The sequence below is a fragment of the Meriones unguiculatus genome, chromosome 1, assembly GCF_030254825.1.
Source record: "Meriones unguiculatus strain TT.TT164.6M chromosome 1, Bangor_MerUng_6.1, whole genome shotgun sequence".
NCBI lineage: Eukaryota > Metazoa > Chordata > Mammalia > Rodentia > Muridae > Meriones > Meriones unguiculatus.
In genome coordinates, this window is record NC_083349.1 from 155,180,310 (window position 1) to 155,208,212 (window position 27,903).

At 45.2% G+C, this 27,903-nt stretch overlaps 1 protein-coding gene and 1 long non-coding RNA gene across 2 annotated transcripts in view; both read right to left on the bottom strand.

Moving 5' to 3' along the window:
* Positions 1–368: 368 nt before the first annotated feature.
* On the bottom strand, positions 369–3,041 carry LOC132648371 (uncharacterized). Its single transcript, XR_009586771.1, has 2 exons — positions 2,916–3,041; positions 369–846 (listed from the first exon to the last, which is right to left on the bottom strand). It is a non-coding gene; the product is annotated as an uncharacterized LOC132648371 (long non-coding RNA).
* Positions 3,042–6,984: 3,943 nt separating this feature from the next.
* The window catches only part of Hephl1 (hephaestin like 1), a 63,328-nt gene continuing 42,409 nt past the window's right edge, over positions 6,985–27,903 (bottom strand). The window contains exons 12-20 of the mRNA XM_021635175.2: positions 27,351–27,564; positions 23,397–23,536; positions 20,581–20,721; positions 15,673–15,779; positions 14,361–14,583; positions 12,888–13,027; positions 8,366–8,528; positions 7,836–7,907; positions 6,985–7,743 (exon numbers count right to left, since the gene is read on the bottom strand). Coding sequence (XP_021490850.1) covers positions 7,541–7,743; positions 7,836–7,907; positions 8,366–8,528; positions 12,888–13,027; positions 14,361–14,583; positions 15,673–15,779; positions 20,581–20,721; positions 23,397–23,536; positions 27,351–27,564 — 1,403 coding nt within the window. The 3' untranslated portion in view covers positions 6,985–7,540. The remainder of the gene's footprint in view (positions 7,744–7,835; positions 7,908–8,365; positions 8,529–12,887; positions 13,028–14,360; positions 14,584–15,672; positions 15,780–20,580; positions 20,722–23,396; positions 23,537–27,350; positions 27,565–27,903) is intronic.

Here is a 27,903-nt window from a genome sequence, read left to right on the forward strand (position 1 = left end):
GGCCATAGAGACCCCCACATTCCTGCACTGGCGAAGCTCCCAGTCAGTCCTTACCGCAAACCTCAGCTGCTGTCTTCTACGTTTCCCTAACCGTTGTTGGCGCTGGCACCCTAGGTAGAAGCCTGGTATTCTATTTTTAGAGTTTCCACCACCCTTGACAGCTGCCCCAACAAATTCTGAATTTTTGTGCTTCTCTTTTCTAAATATGACAGACCTAACAGCTCCCCATCTGCACAGCTAGCAACTAGCAACCAGTTTACCCCACCACCATTTAACTGCTTACCGGAAGTTTTCCTCCAGCCCCACCCGCCCTCCACGGCCATTCTCCAAATGGCTGTGATGTGCTGGGAGATAAAAGTGGTACACAATTACATTAATTAACTTTATTCAAACGATCAATAAATGAATCTCTTTCACCTTGAGTGTTTTTTAAGTGTCCCGGTTTTCACTCCTGTCTATTCCCATCAAGGCAAGTGGTATGGGATTGGGGTAGGGCAGGATAATGGGCCTGGAAGGATGAGTCTGTTTGGGGCAGGCAGAGCTGAGATGAGTATTTTCTAGGAGCCAATAAGTCGCAATGCAGTTGCCCTTCTCTTCCTGACAAGATCAACTCATCCAACAGGGAAAATGGCCCCTTTGGGAACCTTCTCATGACCTCACCCCTAGCTGGAATGAGTCAGTCACTCTGTTGATGCTTCCCTCCCGACTCTAGCATCCAGCTCACTCTGGGGAGTTAATAGTGGGTTGCGTATCAGCTCCGTGGTCACTTAATGGACTTCTGAGGTTCCGGGTTGCGTGCGTCCAGCAGTTTTATAAACTCCCCACCATCCTGGCAGTTCTGTGCATCTGTTAGGACATCAATCAAAGATTAAACTTAATATAGAGACAGCAAAGAGCAGTTGCTGGGGACTGAGAAGAGACACCTGACACCGGTGTGGGGTCAAATATGGAAAGGCAGAGTCAGAGCATGGTCTGGACTCTTTCCAGTAGACAATAGGGAGTGTTGGGAGCGAGACAGCTTAGAGAGTTGTGCCTTAAAACACCCACCTTCCCCTGTGTGTTGAGTAGACTGGTGGGAGAGCTGAGGTGAAGTGGCTTTCAGAGTATACATGAGAATAAAGAAAACCTCAGGCCGATGCCAGACACAAATGGTATCCAAGGGCATGATAGTTGAAGGAGCCATTTTTCTTACTCAAAAAAAAGAAAAAAAAGAAAAAAAAGGAAAAAAAGAAAAAAGAAAAAGAAAAAGAAAAAAAAAAACCAAACCAAACCAAACCAAACAAACAAACAAATAACTGGCCGAGGCCACCATTCTTGGGAGAAAGCCAGAAGGTAAAAGCAGTGAGCCTAGTGCCTAGGTTTGTTTCTTGCTTGCTGTGTGACCAGGGATGTTTCACTAGAGATCCCTAAACCTCAGTCTGTCACCCAAACAAGGATGGTCATATAGGTTCTTCTCAAAGACTGTCCTTAGAATCAAATGGGATACAAGAGGAATGTCATGACACAAACTTGTAATCCCAACACTTGAGAAGGAAAGGCAGGAGGACCAGAGTTCAAGATCATCCATGACTACACAATGGATTCTGAGCAGCCTGGGCTACATGAGACCGTTCCAAATGAGGGGTCCTGAATTGTGTATACACCCTTAGCATTAACAATCTTGGGTCTCTAACAGGTCAAATGAAAGTTTAGGCAACATTGTGTGTGTGTGTGTGTGGTGTGTTTTCAAAATAGACCTTAGATTTTTATTTAAATTATGTCTGTGTAGAAAGCAGAGGTCTATGTCAGGGATGCTATTCTGTCACCTCCCACCTTATTTTTTAAGACAAAGTCTCTCTCTCTCTTTCTCTCTCTCTCTCTCTGAAGCTGGAGCTCATCAGGTCAATAAGTCAAACACAGATTCTCATGTCTGTGGGGAAATCACTTTACCAATTGAGCCATCTCCCAACCCCAGATTTCAACATGATTTTAGTTGATTTCCAGATTTTCAGAAGAAGTGGGCAAATGATTTACAGTTCTTAAATAGCCACTCTATTGCACACAAATTCTTCTCCTATTGTCATCTTGCAATAGAATTGTGTGTTGAATCCAATAATGAATGACTATGGAACCATTTGTGCATGCGTGGTGGGGGACGAACATCATATGCCTTTTGATTTTTAATGACATTGCCTTCTGATAAAAAGGAGCATTGACAAATAAATGGCATCAAGTCCTCCTTGCCCCAATCTCTCCCTAGCTACAGGGTGATCCATGGTGGGGTGTGGCCTTACAGCCAGCCTCCCAAAATTCTGTTTTGCTTGCTTGACATTCTTGGCATCTAATTACAAGATCTTTACTCTTTAATGAGAACAGTCAAAGCCAAAATAGTCAAGCTCGACAGACCAGACTGCCTGAGCTGTGTACATATTTGCATACTCATTGGAGAAATAGTTGCTAAGCAACTGCTGTGCTGTTAGGCCCAAGGACTGCATGACCATCTGCTCTGCAGGTGCAGCAACAAGCGACAGGTCAACAGTTCTCACTTCCAGGGAGCTTCCAGCCGAGCATACAGACAAAACTCAAGCAAACAGGTAAAATGATTACATCCCACGATTAATGTTACAAAGGAGAACAATGGAAACGGGACCTCTTAGAAGTAGGGACTACACTGGAGAAGGCAGTCGAGGGGGATGCATGTCTTAAGGTAAAAACCTGATAAAGGAGTGGGACGCTAGAGAGAGCAAAGAGAAGAAAATGAAAGGCACAGAGAGGAGCGTGTGCAAAGGCCCCAAGGCAAGAACTCCCAGGAGTTCTTGGAGTAGAGAATCCAAGAAGCTGAAGAGGCGGGTGTGGGCCTCCCCAGGCGGGGCCTCACAGACTGGAGTAGAGTCTGGAGCCACTGAAAGTGTATGGAAAGATGTCAGAGTACTCACCAAGAAGTGGCCTGATCAGATTTGGAAGACCACACAACAGATAGCTCTGTGGCCAGTGGATGGAAGGAATGAGAATGGCATTGTGCCGGGAGCTGTTGCAATCACCCTGCCAAACAGGACCTGTGAACCTGCAATCAAAGTCAAGACTGGAGAAAACATTTGAAATTTATTAGCGTACAGATGAACTTCAGTCCCATGGACATAGATGGCTTAAACTGTAGAGAACTGCAAGAGGATGGATAGAGTAAACTCACTTGAGACACATTTCCTCTGCCGCTCAGGAACTCTCAAGTTCAAAATGCATGTCAAGGTGTTGGTAAGGCATCTCAGAAGATCCTACAACAGGATGCATCTGGGCCCTTTCCAGTTTCTCCAGCGGCATGCCTTGCATTTCTTGGCTTGTCGTCTGTCCCCGAAGCCGGGAGGACAGTGTCTTGCATCAGTGCTTTCGTTCAGTCATGCACACCTGCCTTATACTTTATTATCTTATATTTAATATTTTATCACTTTATCTATCTTTTTTTTTTTGAGACACAGTCTGTCTGTGTAGTCCTGGCTGTTCTGGAAATCACTATATGGACCAACCTGGTCTCAAATTCACAGGGATCCTCCTGCCTCTGATTCCCAGGTGCTAGCATTAAAGTCGTGAGCCACCACACCGTACTTTACCATTTAATTTTATTGAAGTGCTGAGGATTGAATACAGAACCTTGTACATTCTAGGCAAGAGCTCTTCCACTGAGCCCCAGCCCCAGCAACTGCTTTTCTTTTATAAGTATATTTATAGTTACATTTAAGGATAGTCCAAGATAAATCTCCCTCATCAACAAGATCCTTAGCTTATCATACACCTTCAGAAACCCTTTCCAGGATCTTCTTCAGAGCTTCTGGGTGAGGGTATAGACTCTTCTGGAGCATCACTTACTATGAAAATAACAAAGGCTCAGTGAGAGAAGGGGGCTTGGCCACAAGCCTGAAAACCTGAGTACAACCCCTGGATCCATGGGTAAACAAGAGAACTGATTGCTGAGAGAATTATCTTCTGATCTCCACATGTGTGCCAGGGCACACTCACACCCTCACACCCTCACACACACATACCAATAAGGATAATAAATTTGTAATTCTTTAAAAGATGAAAGAGCAAAAGAGGGTCCAGTGTCAAGTACTGGGTGTTGCCAACATTTAAAGGTCTGGAGAGGAGCTAGCCAAAGAATGAGAAGAAATAAAAATGGAAAAAGAAGGAAGGCTGGGTAGGGAGTCATGTTGCAGAGCCAGGGAACTTAGCAGGTTGTCCAGAAGGCAGGAACTTCCCCTCAAGACTGAGAGTTAAGTTAGATAAAAGTGGAGAAGCCTCTGGAAACGGTATTGTGGATATCCTCTTGATGATACCTGGTTGGGGTGCCGGGCTGGGCTTACTGACTGGTTGGATGATTTCAAGCCATTGATGTACTTGGGGTCAGATGGTACAGGGGGCAGTGTAGAGGAATTTTAATTCAGAACACGGCTGCTCTGGCAAGAGATCACATCCAAAGACCTTCTAGGTCTGTGTGATCTGGCTGGAATACAAAAATATCTTTAATCCCAGGAGACAGAGGCAAGCAGACCTCTGAGTTCAAGGCAGGTGTGGTATGGAGAAAGTTTCATGTAAATAAAAGCTTAGATCCAGGGTGCTGGTACATGCCTTTACTCCCAAACAACGAAGATAAAGTTAGTTTGTAGAAAGAAGCATCGTGATTGGATGTTTGAGTGGCAGAAAGGTGATGAATTAGAGAAAGATTTGACAGATTAAGGTTTCCCCAACTCTCATGAAAAGACAGAGGAAAGGGAGGCTACTAAGGGGCAATACAGAAAGGAGAGGAGGCGGTTTTTACCAGCACAGTAATAGACAGGTTGCAGATGGAAAACTCAGGTGAAGACCAAATGAGCTAGAAAATGAGAAGGAGCCAGGAAATTAGAGCAGCTTGCTTGAGTTAGTTTAAGGCTAAGAAGAGCAATTCAGAGGCTGAGAGAAAAGCCAGATTGAATAAGTTAGTTGAGAGAGGAGTTTGAGCCAGAACAGCTGAGTTGAACTAGCCAGCTCACAGCTCAGTTAAAACAATAAAAGGTGAGCTTATTAAGCAGTAAGTCTCAGATGCTGAAAACATCCTAGGCCTAAGTTAGATTTTATGAAGGTTAGAAGCTTCCAGGGCTAGGCCTAGATTATCAGACAGAGGCAATAAACCTCCAAGACAACAATTGAGCCAGGTAAATAAAAGTTCCTTTTACAGACCCGGGCACAGTGGTGCACACCTGTAATCCCAGCACTCTGGGAGGCAGAGGCAGGTAGATCTCTGTGAGTTCAAGACCTGCCTGATCTACAGCCAAGGCTACACAGAGAAATCCTATCTCAAAACAACAACAACAAAGTTCCTTTGCAGGGCAGGTGTGGGCAGTTCTTTATATTCTGCCCGAAAGGGAGAGACAGAGTTATGAGTGAAGGAAGATTGCTCCTCTCTCTCTACTTTCAGTGGTGGACATGGCTGGTGATTTACTTGGATCATGGAAGGATGTGGAAGAAAAAAAGAACTCATGAAAGAGGGAATAGGAGTCTTTGAAAAAGCAAAGAGGTGAGGTTCAGAGCCAAGTGAAGACAGCCTGGCCCCACCAGGAGCGAAGCCACCCTCTCCATGATGAGAGAAGGAAACAGTGATTATCTCAGAAGAGTAAGCCAGCGTACGGGAAAGGACCACATGGCAGGGGTCCTATCATAACACGTTTGGGAGCATAGGATTTTGTTCTCTTTAATTGGTACAGTCATAATGGGTAAATATCTAAGATAGTTCTGCGTTAGCCACTGCGTACACACACCCTTTTAATGGCAGGAAATTTTGAGTGAAAACAAACAATGTAAATTGTCGCTTTAGAATATGTGAAACTTTATTAAAAAGAGAAATAGTGAAACAAAACTACTTTGTGGTTTGTTTTCATTTAAAAAAATAAACTAAGTGAAAAAGGAAGCAAAAACTTTTACAACTAAACAATTTTTTTTAACTTACTAAAGCCAAGTCCTAGATGCTCGGCACACTTATTATGCAATTATACAGCCTACCGTGTCTGAACTCCACCGAGCAGATATTTCAGTAAGCTACACAATCACACTGATAGTGGTTATCAGGCTGGAATTCAAAAGCATTTGAGTACCCTGTTTGACAAGGCGTTCAAGCAAACTACAAACAGAACTATTAGTAATTGCATCTGTTATATGTAAGGCTGCAGTTTCTGACAATTTCCCCCCACCAAGAAGATTTTGAAGAAAAAAAAAAAGCATGAAAGATCCCTTCACCAGAGTATTTATTCGGTCCTACTCGTTCACCGGGACAGTCAAGGGACCCACTGTGAAGGCAGTGGTCTAACACCACTTGTCTGGCAACAGCATCCAAGGGCAGCTTGCCCTGAGCTAAAGTAGATTTCCCAGTCTAGTATAAACAATGTTGCTTTTATCAATCTTACATCTAAGGTCTAGGCTGCCAACAGAGAGGATGCCTTGTGTTTGTGAGTCTTGACAGCTATGTTACTAATTTCCAACTCCGATTTAATGGCTTAAAAAGCACCAGGACTCTCCTGTTCTAGCTGCTCTCTCTCCTCTTGAGGCCATATCATTAAAAAGCATAGAATGCAGGATTTTAAGAGACCTTTCTCCTCCCAGTGGTCAGTTGCATTGATGTATGCCTTCTGCCATCCCTCACATGGGGAAACCATAACTTTCACAGAAGACGGAGATGTGGGGAAAATGCCCCCTAATAGAATGAAAAGTCAGGTTCAAGGTTCCAGCGGAGGCTGGGAGTCTCTGCCTTGTGGTAAGGAAGTCAAGCCTGCCCCTCCACTAATTCTAGCCCTCCCACATCCTGAAATAAAAATTCCGTAGTTCATTTTTGAAAATACAGACGTTGCCAAGGAGACAGACGGTAAAAATGTAGGATGAAGTGAATTGTAAACATTCAAGTATTTCTAGAGTTTGAATTAAAAACAGCAGCAATGAAATAAATAACCATATAACTTTGGCTTCTATTACAAACAATGCGCCGGCTCTCTACATTAAAGGGGTGGGGGCAGGAGAGCTACTGGAAGCCTGGGAAAGATTCAGGTGCTCCATTTCCATCAGCACATGCTGACTTGGACATTCCCATGGACTCCTCAGAGACTTGTTTACCCTGGAACAACTGAGAGAACAATTCCACACAGGTGTTGAGCCTCAGCGTGATTCCAGACAGACAGATGTCTGAGGCACGCCAATGTCATCTAGAAGCCCTAGGCTGAGGAAGCGTTGTTTGACTTAAAATCATGAAAACATCTTTCAGACAGTTACCCCTGAGTGATGGTCGGCAGTTCTCAATCCGGTACATTCTCCTTTTTCATGTGTTTTATACCCTGAGAATCAGTCACAGCCAGTTTTTAAAAAATAATAAATAAAGAAAAGCACATTGCTTTGGGTGACATTCCAGAGGCTCAGAAGCCTGATCTAGGATACAGTGTCAAAGTTCCCTTGGTGAACAATGCGTGGGTCCACTTTCCCTTTTAGCCACCGTGCGGCCGGTTGTGGAGCCTGACCCCTTCCTGCAGAGGAAGACCTGTGAACGGTGCACTCACAGAGCATCTGTGGGGAGCCCACAGGACTGGACTTCCCTGTAAGCCATCTGCCTCCTCACAGAGCAGAGTCTGAGGGAGAGAATCATGGTGGCAACCAGGAGGAGGAGTCCCAGGATGAAAAGGATGACCAGGGCTGCCTTGGCCCCTCTTGGCCGCAGATTCTTGCCAAAGAAATAGAGGTCTTCATTGCCGGGTTGTTCTGTAAGAAAGAAAAGTGAGGCATGAGGTACCTGCCTCTCCCCAAAGAGTGAAACACTGGGGCACTCACACAGGATTCAAAGATGTCATTACCCTTGGAAGGCACTGTGGCTGTGTGGGATCCTGCTCCGGAAGGGGACTTGGTAGAATATGGGATCCTGTTGTCTGGACAAAAAATAGATTAAGAATGAGTTGGCTGTTTATAAAAAAAGACCCTTCCATGATACATGAAAGTCATCCTTTACCTTAAGGACCCTTGACCCTTCAGTTCTGACATCTTTCTTGGATTCTTACTGGGCTATTTCACACTAGTATCAGGTACCACCCCTCCATCCTCCCAAGTTCTGCTCATCCACTGAGCTCCCTCCTTAGATTACTGCATCCTAAGCCATGGCTCATGATCCGGATTATCAAACATGCCCTCCTCCAACTGCCTCTGGCCCCTGGAACCTGCACTCGATTTCAGCACATCTTTCTCTGTTCTGATTACATAGCCACGTATTTGACTCTCTTAGTTGACTCTGAGCCCCTTAGGGTTTGTACCTGTGTTTTTCTCATGCCTCCTGTTTTCCAGGTCTACAGGAAGATTGGTGCCATGAGCTGGCATCACTGACAAACAGTACCTATGTTCCTGAGGACAGTGTAGGTGGTCTCCATGCCAGCATGAATGTGGTCAGACACGTGGCAATGCAGAAGCCACGTCCCTGGGTGATCGGCAAACAGCTCAATGGTTTGAAATGTCCCGGGAAAGAGATCATACACATCTTCTCGGTAGGACTTATCTATCTGCAAAAGTCAAAAGATCCAGTCCATGGCTTCTTTTGCTCAGCATGACAAAAAGAAAAGGAAGAGTGAAGAGACAGTAACCAGAAGGGAAATAATGAAGGGGTGGGGGTGGGTGAAATTAATGAAAGCAAGAACAAAATGTAATAGAGATGAAAAAAAGTAAAGCTGGTTTTTAGAACAGGTAGACTTGATAAACTTGTAATGACCAGTGTCTACGATGGCCTCAACAACTATTCTACCCTGATATCATAACCTTCATAGTTCCCTCCTAAGTTGTATATTCCCTGTGTGTGGAATATGTACATGGCAGTAGAGGCACTCCTTTGCAAAACAAAGCTATAAAAGACAGAGCTGATGTGTTAATTCTTCTCTCACTCTCTTTTCTCTTAGATTAGTCCGTCTGCGCTGAGCTGGCTCCCTCGTCTCACCCATGTGATGAGTAAATTAAGCCTGCAGTCAACAGATTCATACGAAAGTGAGCTTGAAGATGGATTCTTGTGGTTCTAGTCAAACCATTGACAAGTACTGGCCCAAATATCTTGATGAGGCCTCATGAGAGACACTAAAGGCAAGCCACCTAGCCCCACCCCTCCAGACTCTTGACCCAGAAAGAACTAGATGGTGTTTATTGTTTGGAGCCAATGACTGACGGAATGACTTGTTATGCAGCAGTAAAGTACTTCAAATCCCCAGACAAATTGACCAAGGGGAGGGAAGGAGAAGGGGGAGGGGCAGAGGGAAAGTCAGAAACTACAGATATTGGGGGGAAAATGAATACCACTAAGATCTTACTATGAAAAACAAATATTACAGCCAAACAGCCCTGCATTCACAGATGACAATTTATAGACTGTAAACAATTTGAAAGGATACAACAATTAAAGACCATTCAGGAAGAAATAGGTGGGGCTAGAGAGATGGAACAGTGGTCAAGACCCACCTGTTCTTGCGGAAGCTCTGAATTCAAATTTCAGCACATTTCATAGGACAGTTCACAACCATCTATGACTCTAGTTCCAGGGGATCTGGTGCCCTCCTCTGACCTCTATGGCCACCAGGCACAGCCATAGTGTACAGACATACATACAGGCAAAAACTCATACACATGAAATAATTTTTTTGAGACAGTATCTCCTTATGTAATTCTGGATGCCTTAAAAACTCACTATGTAGACCAATATGGTCTTGAACTCACAGAAATCCTCCTGCCTCTGCCTCTGGAGTACTGGGATTAAAGATGTGTACCACCACTCCTCCTGGCCCACAAAATAATTTTTTTTTTAAAGAAGTAGGTGACCTGAGCAGTACTGATTCTAAAAAAAATAAACACAGATCATATTAACATTTTCCAAGAAGACCAAATGGCTTCCCTGCCAACTTCTATCAATTATTTAAAGAAGTAAAAGCAATCCTGACCAGACTCTTCTAGAAAATGGAGGCCAAAGAACACGTTCAAAGTCCCTTTATGAACTGACTTCACTCTGATTTAAATTTTAAAAAAACGCTTATTAGTCGACTGTAAAGAAGCTGATCTCAGAAGCTGAGTGTAGAGTGGTGGTCTTCAGAGGCTAAAAGAGAAGGGGAAGCCAGAATGGAGAGTGTTCACCAGTGTTGATGCGCTGGTGGTGTCTTGTTTGGCAGGATGACTGCAGATAATGACCAGCTATTGCATACTTAAAAAGCTAGATGACAGGACTGTGGTGTTTGGAAACAGATGGTCCCACTCTGATTTGCATATTGCTCAATGTGGATATGACTGGGACTACCACACTGTACCTCAGAAATATGCATAATTTATGCTTTCATGCAACAGTTAAAATAAAGCAAAAAGGCACAACATATTTACATGCTTCAGCAAAGAAGATTTAGTGATGGCAGGTGGAAAACTCGTGAAAATGTCCAGAGTAAAGACACAGTTCAAGAGTGTGAGACACAGGCTACAGAGTAAATTGACCCGAAGGTGGGGGCGGGGCATGACACAGAAACAAAACCCCAAGCACAAGAGCTCTAATCTATTTCCTTGGGTAAGGAGACAGTGTGCCGCCTCCTCAAAAACAGCATGCTTACAAACACATTTCCCACATGGCTAGCAATTCTGCACATTTTCCCAAGGAAATAAAGACTTGAGAAAAAAAAAAATGTGTGCATCTGTTTATAATGAGTCTGACCCCGCTCGGAAGACCTCTCATGGTTCTTATTGGAAAAATTAATACTGGACTGCGTCCATACGGGGAACTGCAACTCAGCCACCAAGAGAAACAAAGCTGTGGCACATAGGAGATGCGTGTAACCCAATACCTATGCAGATCAAAACAAGCTGGGCTTGGGACAATGCAGCTTCTACGCGATGTTCAGAATACTGAAACTCTAGAGACCATCGTAATCTAAGACATTTCTTGTTTTTAATTTTTTTAGAATTTAATAATTTACTGTGTGGAGATAGGGTGTGTGTGTGTGTGTGTGTGTGTGTGTGTATGCATATAAATGCCATAGTACATGTATGAAGGTCAGAGGATTGGTTCTCCTTACACTATGGGTTCTGGGGCTCAAATTCAAATTATCAGCCTTACAGGACAAGCACCTTTGCCTGATGAGCCATCTCGAAGGCCTAAGAACAGGGATTTTTTTTTTCTTTGCACTTTGGGAGGCTGGGAGTCCAGATGAAGAGGCCTGCTCCAACAAGGAGCCTTCTTGCTGGACTGTCCTACAGCTAAAGGTACAAGGATAGAATGTGGAGGGCAAGAGGTCGTTTGTAGCCTCAGTAACATAACTGGCATCTCCTTGTCTATGAGGACTCTACCCTGAAACTGGTCACCTGCTGTCAGGCCCCACCTCCCCACAAGATGACACTAGGGATCAAGTCTCCAACCAGTGACTTTGGGGAAACACATTCAGATCATAGCAGAGACAGAAATAGAGCAGTGCTAGCCAAATGTTCAGCCTGGGCACTGGAGTGAGCTGAGGGATGATGGGAAGCTGGGGCTGGGGTGGGTGGTGATGCAGAGTCTCTGCTTTGATTGCTTGCACATTGTTAGTGATTACAAACAACCCAGGATCTTACAGTAAGTGGGATTTTATGCATTGTGAACTAAATCTTCATTTTAAACATACATATGTAGATGAACTTTTTAATGATTTTACCACTTTATTATCTAATATTTAAAATGTGTATGGAAAAAGCCACATTCTGAAAAACTGCTTAATATGTGATGCTCTAATCACGGTTGGCTAACATTTCCTGTGCTTTGAAACACAGACGTTTCAGTAGATTACTGCTGACTCCTGTATTATAGCATGGGACTGGTCCTGCTTCCTCACCCATCAGATTTGGTGATATTCCACACTGCCCTGTAGACAGTACCAGAACCTGAGATGACAGGCCATTTGGACTGTATCCCTGAACATTCATTCATCACGTCTGGGGTGAGGTATGTTCTTTAAACAGCTTGCAAGGCGAGTCAGCTGTGGAGCCGGCACTGCCCTCATGGCAGAAGGTCAAGCAGCGCCCCAGCTCTCTGGGGCAAAAATCAACATGAAGTTGTCCAAGCTGAAGCTCAGAAGATCTCCTTCACTAGCTTCAGCTGTTTTGTTAATGATTCAAAGGGAAGAGGAGAGATGGGAGGGAAGAGACAGGAAGAAGCAAATGAAAGGAGGAGGGAGGAGAAGGAGGGAGGAGAAAGGGAGGGAAGGGAAGGAAGGGAAGGGAGGGAAAAGGAGAGGAAGGAAGGAGGGGAAGAAGGAGGAAGGAGGGGAAAGGAGGGGAAGGAAGGGGAAAAGAGGGGAGGGAAAAAGGAGAAGGAAGGGGAAAGAGAGGAAGAAAGGAAGAGAAGGAAGGGAAAAGGAGGGAAAGGAAGGAGCAGGGAAAGCCCCAAACACCATGGGATCTCCTATCAGTGCTAACAACATACTCCAGGGCAGTCACAATTAATGATCAGACCACTGATGGCAAAACTCTCATCTGAAACTGGTGCATTGCAGAAATCATATGGACATAAACACTGAGAAATACACATCAGCAGAAGGGTGTGGCTACCCTGTTTTACTCTTTAGTATGAGCCCCTCATAAACCTTACAGTCAACCAAGTCCCTTCCTGTAAGACAATGCAGTCAGTCCTGATGAGACCTGATAGAATAGGATCAGATGGAAGGGGAGGAAGACCTCCCCTATCAGTGGACTGGGGGAGGGGCATGGGTGGAGAAGAGGGAGGGAGGATGGGATTGGGAGGGTAAGAGGGAGGGAGCTACAGGTGGGATACAAAGTGAATAAAGTGTAATTAATAAAAGTAAAATATTAAAAAAAGAAAGAGACGCCTTGGGCGCTCACTCGCGGTCTTGCCTGAGCTCTTCCCTCATACTTACTTTGAAGAGGAAGCTCTCTGCATGGTAGTGGATGGTGTGTATGTCCACCTCACTTCCGATTCCAAGCAAGTACCAGTTGGTCATGGTGTCTTCAGTCATTATGAGGCCCGGGAGGTTTCCAAAAATCTTTCCATTAATAGCTAAGAAGATGGAGACACAACACCCTCAGGTCAGTGGAGGACAGGCGCTGCTTACCCAAGGGGCAGAAATGATTTCAAGGTCTAGGCCACCAGCCTTCTTACAGGCCTGACTGACAGAGGGTTCCAGCCTAGCTCACATTTGCTGATAGCCTGCTACTCCAGAATTCAGACAACCAAGATAGCTTTGAATACAGGGATCTAGGAAAGGAACAGCCCAGTTTGTCTCTCAGAGCTACATCTCAAGTATCGGTGTGCCTATTCGTTTATTCCGCATGCCTCTTTTGGAAGGAGTCAGTGTGCTGGTGACAAGTCAGACCTAAATTTATTCCATTCTACACATGAGTAAACTAAGACACAAAGAATCTAGCACATGTATGTGTGTGTAAAATATATGTGTATGTAATGGGTAAACCAAATATATATATATATATATGTACATATGTACACACACATATATAGATATATAGATATATAGATAGATGTGTGTCCGGATAGATAGGTAGGTAGGTAGATAGATAGATAGATAGATAGATAGATAGATAGATAGATAGATAGATAGATGTGTGCTGAATCAATTTGACTCTGTGTCCATTGTGTTCTTAATGATTTGCTTTCTAAGAACTACAATAAGCCCAAGTGAGCTCTCTAAAAAGAGAGCTTCAGGTAGGCTGGACAGGCCTCACAATGACCTACTTCCTACTAAATTTTCACTCTGTGCATTGTGGCATAACCATGTAAGTTCCATTGCTGAAAACTGAGGACATACTAAGAAACCCCCGAAATGGGTAAGAAAGGGCATGTGAATGGGTATCCAGCCACTGTGTTCTTATCCACATAAACCTTGCTTTGTGACCCACAGCAAGGCCTATCTTTAAAGGTGCCTCTTGGTGAGAGAGTGTGGGTGTGTCCATGCAAACACATCACTCCTGCTCAAACTATCAAAAGGCAAGCCTCCTTAAACGGTACCCAATCCTGTAACATACACACATTAAAAATAAAAGTCTTGAGTGATATTTCATGCGCCAGAGAATTAAACCAAACCTTTAGTTTTGACCACGCGGAAGCTGTGATGGATTCACATTCAAACTTAGTAAGTGACAATTTGGTCTTTAAAACAAAATTACTTCACAGCTTAAAGGTCTCAGCATTCAACAATAGCTGTCCCTAAACAATTGGCCCAAAGCCACAGCAGCTAGGCTGGTTCACCCAGGAAAGGACTTTACAGGGCTTTCTCTAGGCATTCCTGGGAGGAGAGAAGGGCTCAGGGGAGTGGGGTGGGGTCCATCCAGGGGCCTGTCTCACCAATAGTCCTCCCTTTAAGCACCCTGCATACCATGCATTTTGTTGCTCTCTTCGAAATCATCAGTGTGCTTGAAACCCCGGGGATCTTTATTGAGATACTTCTTAATATTGTCATCCAGATACCACGATTCGTTCTCATCAAACACCAGGAACAACAGAGCAAATTCATAGTCAACATCACTTCGCCTTCCCTTTTCATTCAATATCCCTTCTCGGCATGTGATCAGAGGCCCCATCAAACCGCTGTATGTATCCTGAAAGGGAAATGTAGCCAAGTTCAGTGAGTGACATCCCATCTCACCTGCCACGTCCCAGTGTAGACACTGCCTCTGGTCTGGCTCATTCCACCATCAGTTGTAATTTGTATATCACAACTACTCAATGTATCTGAGATGCATAGTTGAATAAACAAATATATTTCCCATGCTTATCATATGCAAATGTTACTTTTTCAGATGATTGGTGTGCTCATCTCATAAACTCTAGAACGTTGATTCACAATATTTAATATGCCACAAAGAGGGAGGTGAAGATAGCTGCTCACTTTAAAAATGATTACATTTTACATAGGATATGATTCTGGGCTGGACTTTGTTATATGACATACGATTAAACACTACTGTAGTTTCACATACCAAAGGCACAAGGCTCAACGTCATCAATGAGTCTTTGCTTTTTATTTCTCAGACTACTTAAGACCTAAAGATTCCATAGTTTTGCTTCAGCTTGGGATGTGCTTCTAGCCCCGAGCTCTGGCAGTCCTCTAACATGAACAGATCGGCAGATGACAAGGGATGGCTCAGCCAGTAAAGGCACCTGCCACCAAGCCTAATGACCCAAGTTTTATCCCTGGGACCCACCCAGTGGAAGGAGCGAACTGACTTCTTCGCTGTCCTCTGACCTTTACACGTATGTTGTGGCACGCACACGAGCTTATGCACACACACCTGACTGTAATTAAAAGCAAAAGATTTTCCAACTCCCCAAATCATAAACAAATTCTACTGTGGGACACCTATTTATTTCCTTTCAAACTGGCATAGTCTCCTGTGATTCAAATTATCTTGGAAATTAAATAGTTTCTTTTTTTATATTCTCATACCAGCATTTAACAAACTTAAAATAGTTATAAAGCATTCTATACCATGTTGTGTGGTTTTGTTTTTGTTTCTTGTTTTGTGGGTCATCCTGCCTCTGCTAGAGCCATGGATGTATGAAACTGGATCTGGCCAGTGGACCATAGTCTGAGAAGGCAGACCCCTTTCACATGCACCCACCAGAATAGGGGTGGCTTCAATAGCCACCTTGTTAAACACCCTCGTTCCTTCCTCTGCCTTACTCACCTTCACAAAGTTTGCCGTGGAATAGTACACCCACGGGATACAGTTGGGATCAGAGGGCCCAGGACCTGATCTCCTGGGGACATTCCATCTGTAAGTTTTTATTTCTCCTAAAATTAAAGAGAAAATTGAAATTGGTGATTAGACTTACCTGAAGAAATACAAGCAGATCTTTACATATGCTAGTCAGTGGAGATGATTTCTCATGTGTCAATCTCTTTCTTATTAAACTCAGAGCTTGACTCCTACAGTTTCAAATGGATAGGGTTTATCCATGTGATTTCAGATTCCTGCCTTCCCTTATTTTTCCTGTTTCTGCTGTCAACTAGCATTCAGGATGTAAGGATGTGTGTCACAGTCCACTGTTTATCCTGCCTGAATTTTGTGTGTCCTCCCAGCCTATCCTTTGTCACACTTTGTCCTCAAGGATCTCAGTCTTTGCCTCTGGTACCATGGTGACGATCACTGACTGCCAACATGGAGGATGGTGAATCACCTAGGAGGCAGGCTGCCAGGCACACCTGTGAGGGATTGTGTGGATTAGTTAGCTTTTGAGTGAATCCATGAGGGAACACCTTGCTAGGCTAACTGAGGCAGGAAGACCCAGGGTAACACTGGGCTGGGATCCTGGATAGAATGAAAAGGAGAAGGCAAGCTCAGGACCAGCATTCATCTCTCTCTACTTCCTGACTCAGTGTGGCCCACCACCTCACTTTCCCAGAACGTGAATTCCCAGACCTAGAACTGTGAGCCAGAGTTAACTCTCCCTTCCTATTTTACCAAGAAACAGGAAAAGGAACTGACTAGCACGTGTGAGAGTCGCCAGGGACCATTGTAACTGCTTTTCCTTGATCCTCCTCTTTCCCCAGTCCTCCCCACAGGCAGAATTTGTGAGGCTGGGATTTGAGCACCAATGTTTTGAAAGCTTCTCACGTGGGATGGTGCAATGCAGTTAGTGCCAGAGTAAAAGAGACCTAATTCCAAATCTCTACCCTAGGATACTTTTTTTATTTTTTTCAAGGGGGGGGATCTTGCTATAGAACCTATGCAGTCCCCAAACTCACAGTTCTCTTGCCTCAGCTTCCCAGCAACTCAGCATGTACTGCCACATCTCGCTGGAGCTTTCTATTTAAATTGATGTTTGAAAAACCACTAAACTTCTATCGTTTCCTTACTGGTAAATTAGGTTAGTCTTCATGTTTGGGGATTTTTGTAAGGATTGGTTGAAATCATGTAATTAATTCATGGGGCAGTACTACACTCCGAGTAGTCAATAAATGGTGGGGTTTTTTGTTTGTTTGCGTTTGTGTTTTTGGTTTCTGAAGCAGAGTGTCCGAATGTAGCACTGAGCAAAAATTAAAAATAGGACATAGACGGGAATGCAGCTCCTCAGTCACACGTTTTTTGATACAAACAACAAAACCCACTGTAAAGGCTGCTTTGGCTAAGTCAACAACTTTTGTTTTCTGAGCGATAACTCAAACAAGCACATTAACAGCTAAAGAACCAGGCTTTACGGAAGTCTCAAACCTGTGACCTTTGACTCTAACCTTATCGGTACCCCTCCTTAAACCCGAACAGCACACCATAAACCACCTCCAGTTTCCCTTTCAGTTCTTTACAGTTAGGGAACTAAAATACATCATTTCAAACTGAATCTAAACTTCGATTAATCTTTGAACCTGGCTGGCAAAATTACATCATTTGGACAATGTGACATCAGAAGCTATAAAACCGTATTCACAGCTATGGTTAAGATACTTCGAATGCCATTCTATCTCTGGAGAAGCCCACCCCCAATGCCTTGGCTGTGTGTGGTCCTCTTCGTAACACATGCCAATTTTGCTTCATGCTGATCATGAAACCCTCTCCTATGCAGAAGGCACGATCCCTGCTGCTCTCACAGGGAGACTTCTGGAAAGACTTCCTTGAGTGGCATAGGCTTCAATGCCATGTAGAGGTAAGAGGTCAACAGACAGGGTGCATCTCTCACTGTTGCTGACAGACTACTTGGCCTCAGACTTGAGGACGCTCACCTGACCCTCCTGAGCACTCATATTATAGGCACACGTCACACCCAGTTGGCTTTTCCATGCTTTAATAACAAGCATACACACCCTATGAGTAGGCACCATATCTCACCCTGAGTCAATACAGTCATATTAACTAGCACGATAGCCACATTGAAGAAGATCCAACTAAAAGCTCTAAGTCACTACTTCTGTGAACTATGTACATCTTGTTTCCATCCGATCAAAAGAATAAACCTTTGCCTTCGTGTGTGCACACAAAGGGGAAACAGAAGGGATGTTTTGCTGTAACGTCACTTTTTTTTTTCCTGATGTAACAGTGGGTAGAAATACAACTTTAGGTGTGATTTCTACAGTGTCTCCTTGGAGCCCCTTTGCCTTGTGAATGACTAGACAAACAGCTGGTATTTAACTTCAGAAAGGCAAGTGGCTGCAGGTGTGGTGGTATTTAAATTAGAATAATCTGTTGTTTGCCGAAGGGCAATGCAAAGCTGTTCAGTAAATGTTGAATGGATGGCAGTGGAGGGCTGAATGAGGAAAGCCTCCCAGAGGATTCTGCAGTTAAACCCTTAGCGACACCATGGGGAGAGGGTGGTAATGGACCTTTTAGGAGATGCACCCTTGCTAGTACATCACTGTGGGTGGGCCTTGACAGTTCGCAACCCTGCCCCACTTTCAGTTTGCTCTGCCTGCCTCTGTATTTGCATTTGAAGATGAGCGTTCTCAGCCTCCTACTCCAGTGGCCTGATGCCATCCCTCCTCCAACATTATGGCTCTCATCCATCTGGAACTGTGAGCCCAACAAAACTCTTCCTTCTATGAGTCGCCCTGGTCATAGCATTCCAGCACAGCAAGAAAAAGAAGCTAATGCGACGGTTTGATTTAAAAAGACAAAATTATTGGGTCTTCTTACTTTTCATTTTTTAAAAAATGTATTTATTATTATTGTATCTGTGTATATGTGCATGATGATGACAGTGTGTGTGTGTGTGTGTGTGTGTGTGTGTGTATGTGTGTGTGTGTGCAGGTGGTGTGTGTCATGTATGCACAGGGTCAGAAGACAACATTCAGGAGTTCTCGCCTTCACTTTGTGTAGGCTTCGACCCTCTGGCTATCTCTGCTGTGAGACATACTTGAGGCCAGATGGCCTGTGAGACGCTGGCTGATTCTCCTGGCCCCGCCTCCCATCCCACCATCAGGAGTGCCTGGGTTACAGATGCATACCACTGCATCCCCTGCTCACGTGAGTTCCAGGACTGAGCTCAGGTTATCGGGCTCGCACTCAAAGCAAAGACTCAACAGACGCCTCACTGAGGAAGGCACCCATAGCGCAAAAATGTAACTAAAAGATAATCAACATCGTATGTCATGGGGGCACTGCAAATTAAAGTAATGGGTTGCTGCCACCATATACCTGTTGGAATAACCAAAGTCTAAAACAGAAAAACAAAAACTGGTGAGGATATTCGACAAAAAGGTCCTCTTATTCCAGGTGGGAACACAAAACAGTAGAGCCACCTCTAAAGACAGTTGATAGTTCCTTTAAAAACTGCCACATCCTCACCACACCATCCAGTGACTGTGTTCCTTAATATGTACTCAAAGGAGTTGCATATTATGACCATATAAAAACCTTCACGGGAATATTTCAAGAAAACTCTCCACCATTTTGAACTTATCTTGTATCACTTCTGTTAGTACAGAGATTGCTCCTCTTGTCTCCCTTTTCCCTCCTCAACTCATTTTAGTCAATTCAGAGAAATGTGTGGTGAAGAGGTCAGGTCCTGAAGTCAAACAAACAGGGTTTACATCACCATTCATCCAGGGCCTGGCCTAGACATTTGCTGTCCTCTGCCTTCATCATTTGTTAAATTAGAGGACTATACATATTTCATCAGCTGTAAGGGTAAAACTTTCCCATTGAAACATATCTGGTTAGGATGCATCTTTAAATTTGTAACGTTATAGTTTAATTGACAGTGTGTTTCCTTTTCTTGTTTTAGTAACAGATAAAACAACAGTGGACACTAAAATTAACTACTTCAGACCTGATAAAATAATGTCTGCACTGTTAGATTGTTATATGGATGGATTAAGATTTTTTTTTGTTGTTTCTTTTTTATTTCAGATGTAGAACATGATCTCTGACACAAGGTAATACTCAGTGTGTGTTTGCATTGGTTGTGGAGTGGAGGAGCCATGTGTCTTGGGGAACTGGGCTGGAGCAAGAGTGAGGTTGAGGCATGTCCAAACCCTGAAAATCTCATCTTGAGAACAGCAGGAGTCGGACCTTCCCTCTCTGCCCTGGGCTGGCATACGTAGGTTTACACCTCTCACCTCTGCCAACCTTGAGGTGGACACATAGACTGGTGGCCAGGTTAAACTTCCTCTCTCCTTATAAGGCCATGTCCAGCAGGCACTCGAAATTCCTCTTCATGCAAACGAGGCATTCCCAGCACCTTAGCCCTTGCCAACGACATACACTCACCCCAAAGCCTCTAACCACTCCCCAGAGGTATAAATAGACTCTGTTCCAACTACGTGGGCTGCTCAAAGCCTGCCTCCTGAGAAGTCTGTTTCTCATGCATTCACCGGAGCCTGATGTCTCCACTTCCCATCCCCATCCTGGGATCCACCAGTTGTGGTCTGAGGTCACAGGTGCAGGAGTGGGCCAAGAGTGGTAATGGGTGTTTCTGACTACCCTGTGAGGTCTGTGGCAGGGCCCTATTTCCAGTATGGGGTCACTAGATAAATAGGGAGCTCACACCCCCAGAGACTAGGTAGAGGGACACTGGAGGACAGTTTCTCCAGGCCCTCGGAGGCCAGAAGGGGAGAGCCTGGTGTCCTCATCGGGATGGAGCAGACTTTCGGTGTGACTTACCTGGCTTTGTGACAGGCACTTCGAGGCGCTTCCCACTGTCAGAATCCTCCACGCCCTGAGCTGCGATGGAGTAGGGCCGGCTGGCTTTGTTTTTAAAGATGATGAGAATGGAGTCCCCCACCTCCGCGTGGATCATTGGGCCTAAAGGCCAAGCACAGAACATCACAAAGATCGTGTCATCCTTGGCTGTCTGACCAACCTGAGTTCAAATTCTTCCTCCTTCCTCTAACAGGAGGCCTTGGGTGAATCGTATAATCAGAATCTCAATTTCCTCATATGTAGAATGGGCTCACTAAGACTGCTACCATAGGACTGTTAGGTAGCATTGTATGTGTATTATAGAGTTTAGTTCTGTCCACCAACCAAGTATTCAATGAATGCTTAACTTCTTACTGCTAAAGAGCAACAGAGTTCTGGTTGCCATCTGTGGTCCATTGGATGAGAAGTGTCCCCCATAGTCTTGGGCATTTGAATACTTGGTAGCGCTGACTGGGAGGTTTAGCTGGTAGCCTAGGTATATCAGTAGAGATGGACGTTGAGATTAAAATCTTCAAACCATTTCTAGTTTGCTCCCTGTTTTGGGCTTGCTCTAAAAGATGTGAGCTCTCAGCTTCCTGCTCTTACTGCCATGCCTGCTGCCTGCTCCAGGCCTTTCCTGCTGTGACGAACTCTTATCTCTCTGGGACCATGGCCCAGATAAACTCTTCCTTCTGTAAGTTGCCTTGGTCATGCTTTTTCACTGCAACTGAAAAATAACTAATGCAAAAACCTGTACGAAACCTTAAGGAACCTAAAATTGCTCTTGATCGGGTCAATAAATCTGTTACTAGTAATGAAGCTCCCATGGAATGGTGGGTGGTAAAGGGATTATGGTAGCACAGTCGTGCCACTAATGCATGTCAAGTGCCGAGACTCAGTATGTGGCTGTTGTGAATGTTGGTTTAAACACAACTTGGCGCACCTGAGAAGAGTCTTAATGATGGATTGTCTACACAGGCAGACCTGTGGGCTTGTCTTGATTCTCTTAACTGATATAAGAAGACCCAGCCAGAATGTGGACGGCCTTGGGGCCCTGGGCTGTCTGAGAGTAGAGAAAGCTAGCTGAGCAGTAAGCAGGATCTATTCCTCTCCACCATTGACTGCAGATGATGTGACCAGCTGTCTCCAGCTCCTGCTACTGTGACTTCTCTATCATAAGAGGCTGTAGCCCGGAACATAAAGCCTTTCTCCTCTTGGTTGGTTTTGTTTTGTTTTTATGACAGCAACAGAAATGATACTAGATCAGATGCCTTGAGCACACACGTGCTCTCTGGCCTCTCCTGTGCACACTTTCCTTCGGGGAGCAGCTGGCTTCTGTCTGTCCATGCAGATGACCGAGAGAGGTTGTGCCAGCCTTTCTCATGCCAAGAGTCTCTTGCTTTGCAGTGCTAGGAAGCACCCCAACAAGATAGAGTGTGGGGCCCACCATCATCTTCACGAGGCACAGGTTTGTGGTGGAGACCCCCTCTGTAGAAGTATCCCCCACCTGCTCACTGTTTCCCTCCTCAGCGCTCAGTGTGTCCTACACTCAGCCAGAGATATGCCCTCAGATGGTCAGGGGTGTGGGAACACCCATTCACCTGCCGCTGAAGCGAGCCCACAAGCCCAGCTTTGACTCTGAGAAACATGGTTAAAGTCATTAATAACATTTAAATTTTATTAAACTATAAAAAACAAAAGAAAAGAAAGAAAGTGCTGTGAATTTAAGCAGTAGGTGTGGACATAGTTCAGACAGTTCACATGCATTAGAGTCACCATTTGCTACTGTCTACCACTCCACTGCAGGAGCCTTGCTGTACTGGTTTTAAAAGGGTGCCTACAGCTGGTGGTGCAGTGTGATGGTGGACAGAGGTGGACCTGCCACATGCCCGCTGAGTTTCTGGGAGTCCAGGCCACTCTAAGTTGCAGATGCCCGAGAGGGCCTCACTCTCCACTGGAAGATGGCTGCCTCTCACGTAAGTCATTTCTGTTCCTCATCAAGCTAGGCTCTTTGAGAGCATGCCCAGCCGCCTCAGCTAGCCCAACCCTTTCCTTTGAAGCTCTGTGCACACTCACGGCTCCAAGAGTGACTCACGGATTACTCGAGTGGAGTGACAAACAAGCTGGTGAGTCAACGGAACACGGAGGCGTGGGGGAGGGAGACGTGTAATCATTAACAGGCTATTGTCACATCACTCGCTGTAATATTGAAGATATGGTGTCACTCAAACTCACAAAGCTACCTGTGGTTTACAAAGCAGAAAAATATTTCTGAAGTCCTTTAAGTTAGCTTTCTGCCTTAAAAAAAAAAAAATCTTCTTTTCAAGTGGGTGGGTCAAGTGACTCCCAGGTGAGGAGAAAGTGGGGAAGGAAAGCAGGAAGGACTTTTTTGATGGCCAGCCTCACAACTGAGGCATCAGCCAGCATAGAGTCCAGGCATAGACCTAGTCAGTTCTGCTGCCCAGGGCTCAGGTCAAAACCTGCCATTCTTGGCACCCACCTCACACAAGGGGGTGCCTTTTTTCTGACAGTAGGTTTTATAGTGTGTTCTATGTCACTGTGCTCATGTGACAGGACCTTGAGGGGGTCCCCACAGCCACTTTGCCTCATGTCCTGACTCATCAAACTGTTTAAAAGGAAAATCTCTCAGCTCAATAGAGAGGCTGGAAAGAGTATGAGACACAAGAGTTCTGATCACAGGGATCCTGTGGTGTGTGTGAGAAGCAAAGATTGGAATGGGGGGGGGGGGGTGAGGAGCACACTTAGGGCTGACAGTGCCCGGATGAAACATGCCATACCCAGGAGTTGCAGGTGCTCCTCTTGAGGGGGCCGCGCTTTAATCTCCACAAATTCTCCGTTTGTGTATTCCCTGTAAACCACCTTCCTGTACTGAGAGCCAATCCAGTTCTCAGTGTGGTTCATGAATATATCTCCATGTCTGCAAAGAAGAAGCATTAGAAATCAAGGTTGTCTGAAGGCGGGAAGACCGTGAGTGCCTCTGTTATCTGGGGTGCTCTGGGTTGATACTCCCCAACCCCTAGGAGGTGGGACCAGGGTCTCCCCAGGAAGATAGCCTTTGCACCACTTCTGAGGCAGGATTAGGAGTCAGTACCTCAGAGCTCCTCATGTCCTCACGAGAGCAACCTCACACAGACCCATGGCCACGTTAGGGAGCTATCGCTGTCACCTGCTGCAGGGCTCTAAACTGGGCTAACCTCAGAGAATCCTGATGAGCAACATAGGCTGCGGTTCTCAGGCTGGCACTAGGTGCACGCACACACACATTCATACACACACTTCACAGTGAACACACACACACACGCACACATGCTTCACAGCTCTGAAACCCTCCAGCTCTCCCGGCTGTCATTCTGTATACCTTGCAGGCACTCTTCCACTCTGAAGACCCCCAAGCCTGCAGGGTCCGTATCTACTGTGAATGTAGCTGTGTACAAATGTGACATTCTTGTTATTTTTATGTTCTAGAGACCCACCCAGACAGTGGGTTGTATGTGTACCTGTTTAAAGCCACGTTAAGATGTGGGTGATGTGTTAATACTGACCTCCGCTCCCAGCACTGTACTGGGCCTGAGTGATGCCTCTCTGGTTCTTTTATTTCCTCCATCAACACATCCCAGCACTGTTGTGCTTGGGAACATGAGACAGGGCTTCCGCACGCCTGCTCTTTCTAACAGTGGAATACATAAAGCACACAAATGCAAAAGCTATGGCTAGGAGTGGGGTAAGACAGATTTTAACAAGTAGGCACCCTTGTAAGTTCATGTGAAAAATAAGGACCAGCTCTGTGTGTCTGTCACCAAGCTAGGTCACAAGAGATGGAGAAGAAAAAACTCAGAAACAGCGGGGTACAGAGACACAGCTATATATAACCCTAGCTACTTGGAAGGTTGACACAGAAGAACGCTAGTTCAACACCAGACTGGGCTCCACAGTGAGCTATTCATTCCCGGGGGGGGGGGAGGGGAATCACTTTCCTTTCTAAAACAGGGTGAATCTAATGTCCTTCACTTCTCCCAAGTTAACCACTGGCATTCTGATCTCAAAAGCTCTCCCTGCCACCTATCAATTGCCTTCCTGCACTGAACTCCGCAGACAGAGGGATCTGCTCTAAGTCCGACCCTCTCTTCCTTGTGGGAAGCCTTTTATGATTTCCACGGCAAACCTACCTGGTTTGACTCAGACCCTGCATTATCTGTCTTTCCTGAATCTGTCTATGATCCTGAATCTGACTGTGGTCGTTGCACTCCTGAGACACATTGGTCATCCTAAGCATTTGCTCTCCTGAGTATGGTGAGCCCTCCACCCGTCCTGTCTTTGGGCATGTTGGTTGTTCTGCCAAGAACTATTTTCCTCTTCTTCCACTGTCTTACTCTCCACATCTCATCTCGAAGACTGTTTCCTCCAGGGAGCTTTCTTGAACCATCCCCCTCCCCTACAGGGGGCTGTGTGTTCTCCTGTGGGTTCTCACTAGCCTCCCCTCGTCAGAGACTGCTGCCCTCCCTGCAGGTTCCAGCATTGTCCTGGGGGACCGTATATTCAGTGAGGGAAAGCCCTGGTCTGTGCTCTACACTGTTTCACCAGCAGCTCGCACAGCAGACATTCAGCAGTTACATGTGCACCTCTGACTTGACTCCATTTATTGCAGGAGAGTCTACTTTATGATCTGAGGGTCTTAGCTGTGCTCTGTTCACTATTTCCCAGCTCTCCTCTGCTGCAAAAAGCACACATCAATTGCTATATAGACCTTATCAAACCTAATGCTAGGAAGATGCTGGCTGAGTGAGCAAAGTGTGCTGTGAGGCTACTATGACGAATACTTTATAAACGTCCTAGCAGAAGCCTGGTGTATAATTATTGCTCAGTAGATGTTCATTATGATGATTCTAGGGATTGCTAAATCATACACATACTCGTCTTCAAGCCCAGAGTGTTAGCACCATAACTTCAATTTTCTACAGCAATTTAATCTAGTTTTTTTTTCTTTTTTTCTTTTTTTTTTTTTTTTTTCAGATTTGCTTTTGTTGCACAAATCTGATGTCCACATTGTGAGGATTGGGTCCATGTGTTGCCTTTCAGGAATCCTGATGCCTTCCCAGCAAACTGAAGAAACCTCCAACAAAGAAATTCAGGTGCCAAAGTGGTGCAGAGGGTCTGTGCTGGTCGGGAGAATAAATATCTCAGAGGTGACTTGAACCAGAAAGTGGGTCAAAATAATAGCCTTGGGGCAAAATCAGATGCATAAGCCCGAGGTGTAGACTATACACTTGCAAGCTTCTCCAGAGGCTGATGCAGGGGGACCAGAAACGGAATTTCAACCTGGATAACTTAATGAGACCCTGTTTCAAACAAGCAGCTGCTTGTATAGCTGAAGGAGGCCTCTAATCCCAGACTGATCCTCAGTACTGAAAATAAGAAAGAATCGTAGGTGCAAAAGCTGGTGTGTGGAGGGCATTGGTCTGTCAGCTCCTGTCTATGGAGACGCTGTGGCCGCGCACTAGAAGGGCGTGCACATGCCATGCTGTGTGTGTCTAGGGGTGGTGTCAGAGGACAACTTCCGGGAGTTGGTCCTCTCCCTCCATTGTGCGATGTGGAGACCAAGCACAGGTCATCAGGCTTGGACAAGCCCCCTTACCTACTGAGCCATTTTGCTGCCCCTGGGCTGCTCATAAAACCGATAAAACTACAGCATTTCGTACACTTTGACTGTGTGGCAACATCCTTATCCCACCTCACTTTTGCTGACTTAAGGTCACTAACCAGAGCAGTGGGGAACTAATCCCTTTTAGCCTTCTTCCCCACTAGCCCCTCCTGGTTTTGCAGGCCGTTTAGCCCAGAGTCCCAAAGCTGTACTTTCCTCTTGTTCACATGACAGAGGGACAGGAGCTTCACACACAAGGTGAAGTGAAGGCTGTTCACTTTATGCACTCTGAGCTAAGGCTGCAGGCGAAAGAACTTAGTGAAATAATTGTTTTAGAGAAGGCCAAATTAGTCTTCATCTTCTGCAGAGAGAACAGCAGTGTTGAACCTGGACTGGCAACACAAGTTGCCTCAAAGATGTGTGTCTAGATTAACAAACTATGAGTGAATAATTGAGTAGGTGGTTTGTTTCTGTTTGTTTGTTTGTTTGTTTAATGCTCTTACCTTCAGGGCAAACCTCCATAGTTACTTTATTCCTGCCCCCCCCTGCCCCACTTATCCCTAAGGTGGCAATGCTTCAATAGCTCTTCCTCAGAACAGTGGTTGTTCAGTAAGAGAGCAACTGATGTGTTGAGCTTAAGGAAAGCATTGTGTAGCGATGTCTGTGACTGCAGACATGAAGGATTTGTAAGGGATGGGTGGTCAGGACAGTGTAGGATAGGTGCTTCTCACCGTTGCTGTGGTCTCACTCTTCCTTTAAACACTTCCATCTGAGTTCTCATTCAAAAGCCCATCCATCCATCCATCCATCCATCCATCCATCCATCCATCCATCCTCCTCAGCCACGAGGTAGACCCATCACAGCTAGGTGACTAGGGGAGGGGCAGGAATCCACCGTGGGGGCCCTCAGGATGACCTCTGACCTATTTTCAGGTGAGGCGACAGAAGCGTCTCTAATTTTCTGTGCTCATAAGGAAAAATTCTCTGCCTGCTGAACTATGCACGTAAAGCCCGGCCACTTGGTTTCCACGGGTGCTAAGGCCCACAGAGCATGCGCATTCCCACCGAAGAGCCGTGGCTTCGCCCATGGTACCTTTCCCCTCCTGCGTCCAAGTGCTGCTTTTCGAACTCCCAGTTTTTGTTAGGGGCATAATCCCATTCTACCTCTTCAGCGGCGATGAAAAAGGTTCTTAGCATCCCGTAAGGCGGCTCAGAAGGGTCCCTGTTGCCACAGCTGCTGACCTCATAGATCTGACCCATGCCTCTCACGAAGTGGTGCAAGGTGGAACAGAACACCTTGAAAATACCTGAGGAGAGAAGGCTTGGTGTCGCGCCCACAACTTGACGTTTCTGGTGGCGGTGATCTTGCTAAACTTACACGTTCTATTCCATCATCAGTAACCAGTAAGGTAGACTTTTCGATTACCTATCTCACGGTATTTTTTAAAGCAGAGCTTATGAGGAATAAGTTGCTTTTTTTTGTTTTTGACTATACCTTTTTAAGAGGGGAAAATACTACATAAAATTCATTTGTAGTAGGGGAAAATCAGAATATTGTTACCAAGAAAGGGCTTTCGCTGGCTCATCCGTGTTAACACACGCCTGCTTACAGCCAGTCACTCCTGGAAAATTACTGATCTTTACCG